This window comes from Sceloporus undulatus, chromosome 2 (assembly GCF_019175285.1).
Source record: "Sceloporus undulatus isolate JIND9_A2432 ecotype Alabama chromosome 2, SceUnd_v1.1, whole genome shotgun sequence".
In the NCBI taxonomy this organism is placed as follows: domain Eukaryota; kingdom Metazoa; phylum Chordata; class Lepidosauria; order Squamata; family Phrynosomatidae; genus Sceloporus; species Sceloporus undulatus.
The window spans coordinates 3,679,241-3,690,508 of NC_056523.1; the positions used below are offsets into that span (position 1 = coordinate 3,679,241).

General features: G+C 43.1%; 1 protein-coding gene across 1 annotated transcript; it reads left to right on the forward strand.

Annotated features, from left to right (window-relative positions):
- The first annotated feature begins 1,677 nt into the window (after positions 1-1,677).
- Positions 1,678-3,727, forward strand: LOC121923007 (zinc finger and SCAN domain-containing protein 2-like). Its single transcript, XM_042453074.1, has one exon. It carries the CDS (start codon positions 2,385-2,387, stop codon positions 3,594-3,596), a length of 1,212 nt encoding a protein of 403 aa, XP_042309008.1. The 5' UTR covers positions 1,678-2,384; the 3' UTR covers positions 3,597-3,727.
- Positions 3,728-11,268: the final 7,541 nt, after the last annotated feature.

The window sequence follows — 11,268 nt, forward strand, 5'->3', positions numbered from 1 at the left end:
ACATGGACAAGGACAGACATGTACCGGGGTGTTGTATTATTTTAAAGTATTTTATTTCTTTTTAAATCTTTTAATTGTATTTTATTCTTTTAACATGTCATTTGTTTTACTATTGTAATAATTTGATTCTATTTTAATGTACCATTTTTGTATGCTTTTAACTGTATGCTCACCCCTCCATATTTGCGGATCTGATTATTCACGGATTTGATTAATATGTTCTTTCTAAGAATCTCTAGGTCCTCCAGTGCAACTCTATGGTCATCTTTAACTAAAAGTTGCACTGAAAGACCTAGAGGTTCCTAGAGAGAATACTCTACTAGACATTTGTAGCTCCTCCAGTGCAGTTCTGTGGTCAGTGTCTGTTGGGTGTTGACCACAGAGTTGCAGTGGATGACCTAGAGATTCCTAGAGAGGTGTCCTTTCAGATGAAAACATGGTGTTTTTCTTATTTGCAGTTTTTGCATAATCACGGGATCTTGTGCCCCTAACCCTAGCGAATATTGAGGGACAAATGTATTGTTTTTTAATGTTGTGAGCTGCCCTGAATTCCTGTTCTAGGAGAAGTGTAGGATATAAAGACTAATAATAATAATAATAATAATAATAATAATAATGTTGTTGTTGTTGTTGTTGTTGTTATTATTATTATTATTATTATTATTATTATTCCTGCCTTTCTCTTTTGGGTCTTTCCAAAGAAAGGGGATCACAAAGAGGACCCTGAAACCTGAGTGACAGAAACGATAGAGGGATAGATGAGAAAGGTGGTGATGGGTGGATTTATATTGTAGAAACAAGGCAGTTTGACACCACTTTAAGTGCTGTAGATTCATTTTATGGCATCCTGGGATTTGTAGTTTTACAAGATGTTTAGCCGTCTCTGCTTAAGAATCCTGGTACCTCAAGAAACTACAAATCCCAAGATTCTGTAGGTTGGAGCCCTGTCAGTTATTTCTGCCATATTTCTACAATAACACCCCAAATCCACAAAACAGTACAATAACTTTTATTGGGCCAACCAAAATGCACAAAATGCATGTTGCAAGCTTTCAAAGCTCATTGGCTTCACAAAGTTCTATCAGATGCTGCCCTGCTTCATTTGTTGTACCTTCTTTCTTGTTCCATTTATCACTCCCCAAAAGCAGGAGTTAATTAAAAGAAGATATTAAATAAAACCGTGAATCAAAAGTGTTCCTGTCAGCTACCACATTCCCAAAGGGTCATCCACTGACCTCATTTTCCTAATACGCTCAAATGCCCCCTTCCTTCCTTCCTTCCTTCCTTCCTTCCTTCCTTCCTTTTTATTTAAAAATTGTATCACCTCTCAAAACCTCTAGAGCCCCAATATACAGTGGTACCCCGGGATACGAATGCGCCGCCTTACGAAATTCCGGGTTACGAAAAAAATCCATAGAAAAAAAAACTGTTCCGGGTTACGAAAGGTTATTCGGGGGTTACGAAAAATTTTTTTGTTTTCGGCGCTTTTTCGCACGAAATCGCGGCTTTCGCTATTAGCGCCTATGGCTTTTTCGGCTTACGAAGGATTTCGGGTTACGAACGCGGCGGCGGAACGAATTAAATTCGTAACCCGGGGTACCACTGTAATGTACTGTATATTGTATGCTGTATAACACTTAAGTAGCCTTTGGAGTCCACAGAATGGCCTCATTCCCCCCTCCTTGTCTTCCTCACAGGCAGTTCAGAAGCAAAAGAAGTCTAATCTGAAAGAGATCACATAAGAAGAGAAGACTGAAGTGTCTGCTCTTTTGCTCATGTGAAGCTATGAATCCTACTTTTAAAAAATGGATTTTTAATCATTGAGCTAAAAAAGCTTATGGAGAGCCACCCACCTTATTTATGTTCACAGAGGGACGTTTTCAGAAGAGATGATTTGTGATTAGCGAATTGTTGTTATTTTTCCCTTGCTGCTCCCAGTCTCTTTTGAGGAAGTGGCTGTATATTTCACTGGGGAGAAGTGGGATCTCTTGGATCAAAGACAAAAATCTGTGGTTGGTGCAGTTGGCCATCCAGTCCAACATTCTTGGCTGAGAGGAAAGGGAAAAGCAGTGATTGTTCTTGATCCTAATGGGATCTTCTTCTTATTTCTCAAGCAATTAGCAAGCATCAGAAGGAGAATTTTGTGGATCCCTCTATGATGTCATAGGAAACAACCAAGATTGTTGTGAGAAAGAAGAGTTTGTAAATTAAAAGGGACTGAAATGCAAAAGGGAAACTAATCAAAGAATGGTAAAAAGAACTCCTCTGCTTCTAAGCAAGATGATGTTTGTGAACTCCTGAACCCACAGGAAAAGTATAAAGAGAAAAGAAGGGTAAATTCTTCCATTTGTGCAACAATATTCCAATATAAATTTCACTTAAACATGCATTGCAGAATCTACACAGGAAAGAAAAAATATGAGAGCATGAAAGGTAGAAAGCACTTGAGTCAGATTGGACATCTTCATACACAGCAAAGAACCCACATAGGGGAGAAACCATATAACTGCATGCAGTGTGGAAAGAGCTTCAGTCAGAAGGCACATCTACATTCACATCAAAGAACCCACACAGGGGAAAAACCTTATGAATGCATGGATTGTGGGAAGACATTCAGTCACAATGGAAATCTACAGTCACATCAAAGAATCCACACAGGGGAGAAGCCATATAAGTGCATAGACTGTGGAAAGACCTTCTCTCATAGTCAATATTTATATTCACATCAAAGAATCCACACAGGGGAGAAACCATATAAATGCATGGAATGTGGAAAGAGCTTCACTCAGAGTTCAAGTCTACATTCACATCAAAAATGCCACACGGGGGAGAAACTGTATGAATGTATGGAATGTGGAAAGACTTTCAGTCACGTGTCAAATCTACGTGCGCATCAGAGAACCCACACAGGAGAGAAACCATACAAATGCATGGAATGTGGAAAAACCTTCAGTCAGAATGCACATCTATGGACACATAAAAGAACCCACACAGGGGAGAAACCATATAAATGCATGGAATGTGGAAAGAGCTTTAATCAGAAGGGAAGTCTACACTCACATCAAAGAACCCACACAGGGGAGAAACCAAACAAATGCTTAGAATGTGGAAGGACCTTCTCTCATAGGCAAACTTTACGTTCACATCAAAGAACCCACACAGGGGAGAAGCCGTATCAGTGCATGCAGTGTGGAAAATGCTTCACTTGGAGTGGAAGTCTACACTCACATCAAAATTTCCACGCAGGGGAAAAACGATATAAATGTGTGGAATGTGGAAAGAGCTTCATTAACAGTGGAAATCTTCGTTCACATCAAAGAACTCACACAGGGGAGAAACCACATAAATGCATACAATGTGGAAAGTCCTTCTCTCATAGTCTAACCTTACGTTTACATCAGAGAACCCACACAGGAGAGAAACCATATCAGTGCATGCAATGTGGAAAAAGCTTCCGTCAAAATGCACATTTAAATTCACATCAAAGAACCCACACAAGAAAGAAAGCATATAAATGCATGGAATGTGGAAAGAGCTTCATTCAGCATGGATGTTTACATTCACATCAAAGAATACACACAGAGGAAAAGCCATAGCAGTCCATGAAATAGGGAAATAGCTTCTCATAGTCAAATTTGATATTCAGACTTCACATTCACACCAAAGAACCCACACAGGGAACCCTCATTGATTTGTTACTTATTAAAATGCAAGTCTCAAAATCTGAGATCTGTAAAAAGATTTTTGTTTAAAAAAACATGTAAGAGTACTTAGAAGAGAAGCTGGACTTGTTTAGAGAGTTTAGGATAATAATTAAAAATTGTTGGATCTTATATTCTGTTAAAACCAAGTACAAGTCAGACATAAAATGGGCACGAAATTTGCCATACAATATATATTTGCAGCAGTGGGCAGAATTATGATTGAAGGGAATGAAATTTGTGTTATGATTTGAACAAGAACATTCATAAGATGATGCATCATTGGTATTTGACACCAGAAAATTTGGTCAAAATGCACAAAGGTGTTTTAAATTTGTGTTAGAAATGTAAACATCAGGTAAGATTATTTTATCACAGTGATTCCCAAACTTTGGTCCTCCAGGTTTATTGGACTTGAACTTCCAGAAACCTCAGCCAGTTTGGCCAACCGTCAGGAATTCTGGGAGCCAAAGTCCAAAACATCTGGAGGATCAAAATTTTGGCAACCAAAATGTAGTGGACCTGTGAGTTGGCCAAGAACTTCTGGAATCAAAAACCTTGTTATCATTTTATAATGTTATAATTTTGAAAGTTAATTTTCAAAAGAAACCAGAATTGTATACATTGGGAATGTCTCCCAACAGAGCACTACAGGCTGAGTTAACAAAACTCATCATGAAGCTACTTTTACCAAGTCTTTTACACTTCCTTAGCCTCCATTTTCTTCTTATTCTCTGTCTAGCCAGATGTTTTTAGCAGCATTGTCATAGAGAAAATGGTGAAGGAGGGCTGTACAGTGGGGCCTGGTATCTGATAGGGTTTGGTTCTAGGCACAGTGCCTTTGAAAAGATGCAAACTATGCTGCTGAAGAAAGCCATTGAAATTCTACAAAGTTGCAATTGCCTCTCTGGATTGGTGAAAGAGAAATAGAAAGGCTCACCAGACTGTGATATGCGTTACAATCTGAAAGAGGAAATGCAGCCACTTTTTCAGTGTCTTATGTGTTTAAACAAATAAAATCAAACAGCTTTACTTATATCCCGCTTCATACTGAACTAACAGTGTATAAGCAGTTTACAACTGTAAGCTAATTGCCCCCCAAAATCTGGGTCATTCATTTCAGTGACCTCAGAAGGATGCAAGCTGGAGTCGAGCTTGAGCCGTTTACTGGTATTGAACTCACAACCTTACTGTATTTATTATTATTATTATTAACCTTTATTTATAAAGCGCTGTAAATTTACACAGTGCTGTACATACAATCTTTTTAACTGGACGGTTCCCTGCCCTCAGGCTTACAATCTAAAAAGACACAACACAAAGTGGTGGTGGGGAAGGGACCTCTCTAGTAGCATAATGCATATAAAGTACATGGCAATCCAGGAAATGATTCAATAAAACAGGCAACAAAAGAACATCAAATAGCAAGTGACAGAGTGAATAGCTTTTGAGTGAGTGGCTGCAGTATAGGCATTTAACCAGTGCGCCACCAGGGCTCCTTGTTGGACCTTATATTCTGCTTAAAACCAAATACAAGTCAAAGACATAAAATGGGCACAAAATTTGCAGTACAAAAGGCAGACCTCTACAATGGTTGGAGCTAGAACTGCCTGAAGAGTTGGCTGCAGCATTGCTATCACCTGATGCAAGGAACGAAGTGCCCCCCCCCCGTTGCCCTGGAACACCAGCCAGGGAATGAGGAACAGGCACATGCTCACCTGCCTTCCCAGTTGCCTTGGGTAGTTTGCAGGAGCAAGCTGTCCAAAGCAACAGGGAAGTGAGCCAGGTGTGTGCTCCCCCTCCGTCCCTGTTGCTTTGGCTAGCTTGTTCACTCATGGTGTTCTCCTCCTCTGCTGCCTTGTCTGCTTTAGAGGGGAAAGCCAGGGAGCAGCAGCACCCCACCCCACCTGGGATCATGAAGGTGTCCCTCTCTCTCTGTTAGTGCCTGCTTGAAGATGGGGATCTACTGGAGGAGACTTCATCTGTGTCCCATCAGGTGGACCAAATCTCAGAACAATATGGGAATTAGGCCTTCTCTGCCATCGCACCTGAAATGCCCTCCCCTAACAGGTCTAACTGACACAAATGCTGATTTCATTCCAGCACCAAGTAAAACCATGATTCTCTATCCCTAACTTTGCTACATAACCACCTTAGTTATGAAACTAAGTAGCATCTCCTTGACCCAAATCCTCACTACCAGACAGCAGCCACTGCAAGCATCATGGATCTGTTCTGTCAATTGGGAAGCAGCTGCCTGAAGTGCCCACTCCTTCCCATGAGCAATCAGCATCGCGACAGAGAGAAACAGGCATTCCCTTCACACCAGAGATTGGTCATGGGAGAGGAGTTGAAATGTCAGTCAGAGGAACTGTGGATGAACAAGGGAACAGACCTTTGTTGCTTGCAGCAGCTGCTGCCTGGTAATTGGGGACGGGTTGTTTCACAGTACCTACATTTTCCCTATACTAGCAATATGTAGGGATCATGAATTCCAACCAGGCACAAATATATAACTCCAGTTTGTGCCTTCATACATGCCATAGTTTCTTCAGCCTGTGGGGCCACCTTAATTTCATAAAATCAAGGAATCATAGTTGGAAGAGATCACAAGGGCCAGTCCAACCTTCTGCCATGCACAGAAACCATCATAGAATAGTAGAGTTGGAAGAGACAAAGGCCATCCAGTCCAACCTCCTGCCATGCAGGAACTCTCAATCAAAACATTTCTGACAGGTGGCCATCAAGCCTCTGGTTAAAGACCTCCAGGGAAGGAGACCCTGCACATGCCTTCTGCTTTTCAATGGTATCCAGTTCTTTTAACTGCTTATAACTTTGTTTGTTTTGTTTCCCCCATCCAATGGTTTTAGTCTGCTTAAATTATTACTTGCTGCTTTATAGCATTTAAAATGAATGGCATTGATTTTATTCACTGCCCTGAGATTATGTAATGTGCAGTTGGAAAACACAATTCTAATAAACATAACAGATAGAAGCAAAATGTGCGAAACCTGTTATTTAAATCTCATACATGCAGTGAGCCAATTCTATTGGGAACAGTTATAGGAATCATGCCAAGTATTCCTTTTCTCCCTCCACTGCCACTGTCAAATGCAAAACATGGTTTGCCACCATCATTTCAGACTCTTTTCCTACTACTAAAATCTCCCTCTCAATCATTCCTTAGACATAATACCCTCAGTATCTGTCCTCTGGATCAAGGAGCTCGATCCTGTGGGAGAGGCAGGATACAAATAAAATTTTATTCTTATTCTTATTACAGTAGAGTCTCAGTTAACCAACCTTTGGTTAACCAAAACTCCGTACTATCTGACGCCTCTCCCCTCCCCTCCTCCCTTTCTCCTTCCTTCCTCCCTCCCTCATTCCCTACTTACCTTCCTCTGCAGCCACCAAGTCCTCTCCTGCCCTGCCTCCCTTCCCTTCCCCTCAAAGGACTCCAAAGAGCCCTTTGGAGTAAAGGGGACGTCCGGGAAGAGGAGGACAAGATAGGGCCGAGGACGCAGCCTCCTCCAAGAGGCTGCATCCTTGGCCCAGGCTTGTCCTCCGCAGCCACAGAGGACAGGAAAGGGCCAAGGACGCAGCCTCCTCGAAGAGGCTGCGTCCTCAGCCCAAGCTTGTCCTCTGCGGCTTGCCTTCCCTCCCAAGGGAGCCTGAGGACAAGTAAGTCATACACTCTCAGCCTCAAGGAAACGCTGGCAAAGGCACACTCTCTGAACAAACCAAGAAGACCCACTAGACAAGTAAGTCACACACTCTCAGCCTCAAGGAAAGGCTGGCAAAGGCACACTCTCTGAACAAACCAGGATGTTTTGAAATTCCTCCTGGGCATATAACTTTGTTTGGGTTGTGGTTGTGTGTCCGGGGGCTTTAGATCGATCTGCCTGATAGGGACCCCACCTGTGCGCATGTGTCTTCAAGTTTCTGTCAGCTTGGGCAACCCAACAGGGTTTTCTTAGACAAAGAAGTAGAAGGAGAGGTGGTTTGCCATCTCCTGCAGCAGCTGATATTTGATAAATAGCAACAGTACCCAGACATTTGTTGCTGGCCTTTTCCCACCCAGTACTAACCAGATGAGATCCTGCGTAGCTTCCAATGTCAGTATCCCCAATAACGAGAAATGGAATAACACTACAAACACAAAGAGCAATAAAAGAGTCTGGCTTGCCAACCTCCATTTTGGGATCTCTCCACCACATTTGAGCTCTGACACAATCACTTTTCCTTTCTGGCATTTTGGCTCTTCTCCTTATTGCTCGCTCCTGTTCAGAATCACATGCAATTTGTCCAAAGGGATCCCTTTCCTCTGGAGCATGCTGACTGTGGAGTGGCCAGCTTGCCTGGAGTTTTGAGCTTCTGTCCATGGGCTCCAGGTCGTTGGCTGTTTTCCATGTTGCCTGATCAGGACTTCGTGGGGATGTTCTCTTTAAGCACAACATCTGGCCACTTTCCTTTGTGATCTCTCTGCCACAATTGTGATCTGGCCACAGTCTCTCTCACTGTCTACCTTTTCCTCGTACAATATCAACGCTTTCTGACGGTCAGGGGATCTTTATTCCAAAGGTGCCGCCTTTTTTGCTCAAGCTTTGCTCCTCCTGCTTGTTTCTTGGTTGCCTTTTCTTTTTCTTCTCCTCTACCTGAAAGGATCTGTTGGTGTTTTGCTTTCTTTCATCATTCTTCCTTTCTCATACACCATTTTTGAAACATACACTGTCAGTGTATGTGCATTATGGCTATTTGGTATTATGCCACTTGGATCCCACCCCAGGAGAAAGGCACGGCATACATTCAATCAATAAATAAATTAAATATAATATTGTAGCCAAACTATATGTAGGGGAATGCCACGCCAAAATGAGAGATGCGGAGCTAGACAGAGGACCCCAGTAGAGTAACCCGCTTACATCCAGAGATACGACAGACCACGGGAAGAAATTCTAGGGGAAAGGCACAAATTGAAGCACCCCCCGCAAGAGGGTACGAGCTATGAACCTCTAAAGCAAGAAGTTAAAAGCGAAAGAACTGCACACAGCAAAGACACGTGCAGCATGACACGACGTTCAACGGCTGGCCAAAGAAAGGCAGATTAAGCATTGGGGATAGGTTGTCCAGGCATCACAACAGAGACTACTCACCAAAGCGGCCGGGCCGGAGCCAGCGGAGAGGGAGTGAGACACAGCCACGGAGAGGGGGGGAGAAAGCCGGAGCTAGACAAGAGTGACGAGCCGCACATCCAAAGAGCAACACGGGAGAGGAATCAGGGGAAAGGCACAAGCCCCGCAAGAGGCGATTGGCAAAACCCAAACAAAAGTGCGAAAACGCAGAAGACCCAGAGAGAAGAGGCAACCAGACACTACAAACCTACACCAGGTGAGGGCATCCTCGGGCCCATCATCCCGGGGAGAAATGCTGCGGGGACCCATGCTGTGCCTGGCGCTCGACAGAGTCAACTGAAAGTGTTCTCGAGTGGTGACCAACCCATGGGATGACAACCCAAACTCAGACACAGTGCTCAAAAGTTCACCATTTTGAGAGAGGAAGAAAGTAAAGGCCGCGTAGGTCCCTGGATGCTTTGATATGAAACCGGTCCACTTGGAGGGCAATCAAGCTCCACTCATCTATATATCAAACAAAAAACCCATCAGGGATACTTGAGTGGGCCACTGAAATGCACAATACGATGCTTGTGCAGGCTTCGATGCTCCAATGGGCTCGTCATCTGGCAGATGACACAAAGCCAAACAGGAAAGAAGAAGAAAAAAACAACAACAAAGTGGAGAATGTTAGTCCAGATGCCGACAGTGTTGTTTCAGTGCTTAGTAAGAGGTAATAAATGGGGGAGGATAGCTTTGTAGGCAGTCCTCCCTCCTCCTCCTGGCCATCGGACAATAGGGAGATTTGCAAAGTCCAAGGAAATTTAAAAGGTCAAATTGCCATTTCGTTTGGCCATTAAAGGGAAATGCCTGATGGAGTTGTTTGTTTAGAAGTTGTTAACTGTCGCAATACAGCTACCCCTCTGTCTGTCCTGTCCGTCTGGCTGCTAGCAGATGTTCCTGGAGTTAGTCCACACTCATTGGCAAGGTTGTGCGACAAACTAGTGTCCAAAAGAGGAACCTTTCCAATCCCGTTCTCTCCGCTCCCACCCCATGTGGCAGTCAGACACCAGCTCTTGCACTTGTTCTGGCCCTGCCCGCTACGTCCCTGGGAGACAGCCACCAGCAAGGGGCCGGCACTGACCAGCACCCCCAGATCCAGTAGGGGCTACTCCAGAGGGGCAGAGAGCCCCATTCTGGTACAGTGGCAGCCTCGGGACGATAAGCGCCGCGGCCGCTCGAACCCGAAAAGCACGAAGCCGAAATGCCAAGGCGCAAGGGGAAAAGCCGCAATTCCGCGCCGAAAAACGCCAAAAGTCGTAACCCCCAAAAACATCGGGAACCCGAAACAAAACCCAGGACGACCAGAAAATCGAACCGGGACGAGCCCCGAGAACCACGACCCCGGCCGATCCCCCTGGTGTCATGAGGACACATGGCAGGACGACATTACCGGGTGTTGTATTATTTTAAAGTATTTTATTTCTTTTTAAATCTTTTAATGTGATTTTTATTCTTTTAACATGTCATTTTTTTACCTATGTAATAATTTGATCTATTTTAATGTACCATTTGTATGCTTTTAACTGTACCCCTCCCATATTGGCGGATTTGAATTATTCACGGAGTTGGATTATATGTTCTTTCTAAGATCTCTAGGCCTCCATGCAACTCTATGTCTCTAACTAAAGTTGCACGAAAGACCTAGATGGTCCCTAGAGACAATACTCTACTAGACATGTGTAGCTCCTCAGTGCAGTTCTGTGGGTCGTGTCTGTTGGTGTTGACCACATAGTTGCAGTGGATGACCTAGAGATAGCCGAAGAGTGTCCTTTTCCGATGAAAACATGTGTTTTTCTTATTTGCAGTTTTTGCATAATCAGGGGATCTTATGCCCCTAACACCTAGCATATTGAGGGAACAATGTATTGTTTTTTAATGTTGTGAGCTGCCCTGAATTCCGGTTTAGGAGAGTGTAGGAGAATAAAAGACTAAGATAATAATAATAATAAATTATTATTATTATTATATATATTATTATTAGTATATTATTATTGATTAACCTGCCTTTCTCTTTTGGGTCTTTCCAAGAAAGGGGATCACAAGACGACAAAGAGGACCCTGAACACCTGAGTGGCAGAAACGCAGAGAGGATAGATGAGAAAGGTGGTGATGGGTGGATTTAATATTGTTAGAAACAAAGGCAGTTGACACCACTTAAGTGCTGTAGATCATTTTATGGCAGCCTGGGATTGTAGTTTTACAAGATGTTTAGAACCGCTCTGCTTAAGAATCCTGGTACCAATCAAGAAACTACAAATCCCAAGATGTCGTGTAGGTTGGAGCCCTGTCAGTTATTTCTGCACATATTTCTACAATAACCCACCCCAAATCCACAAAACATAATAAAAACTTTTATTGGGCCAACCAAAATGCACAAAATAGCATGTTGCAAG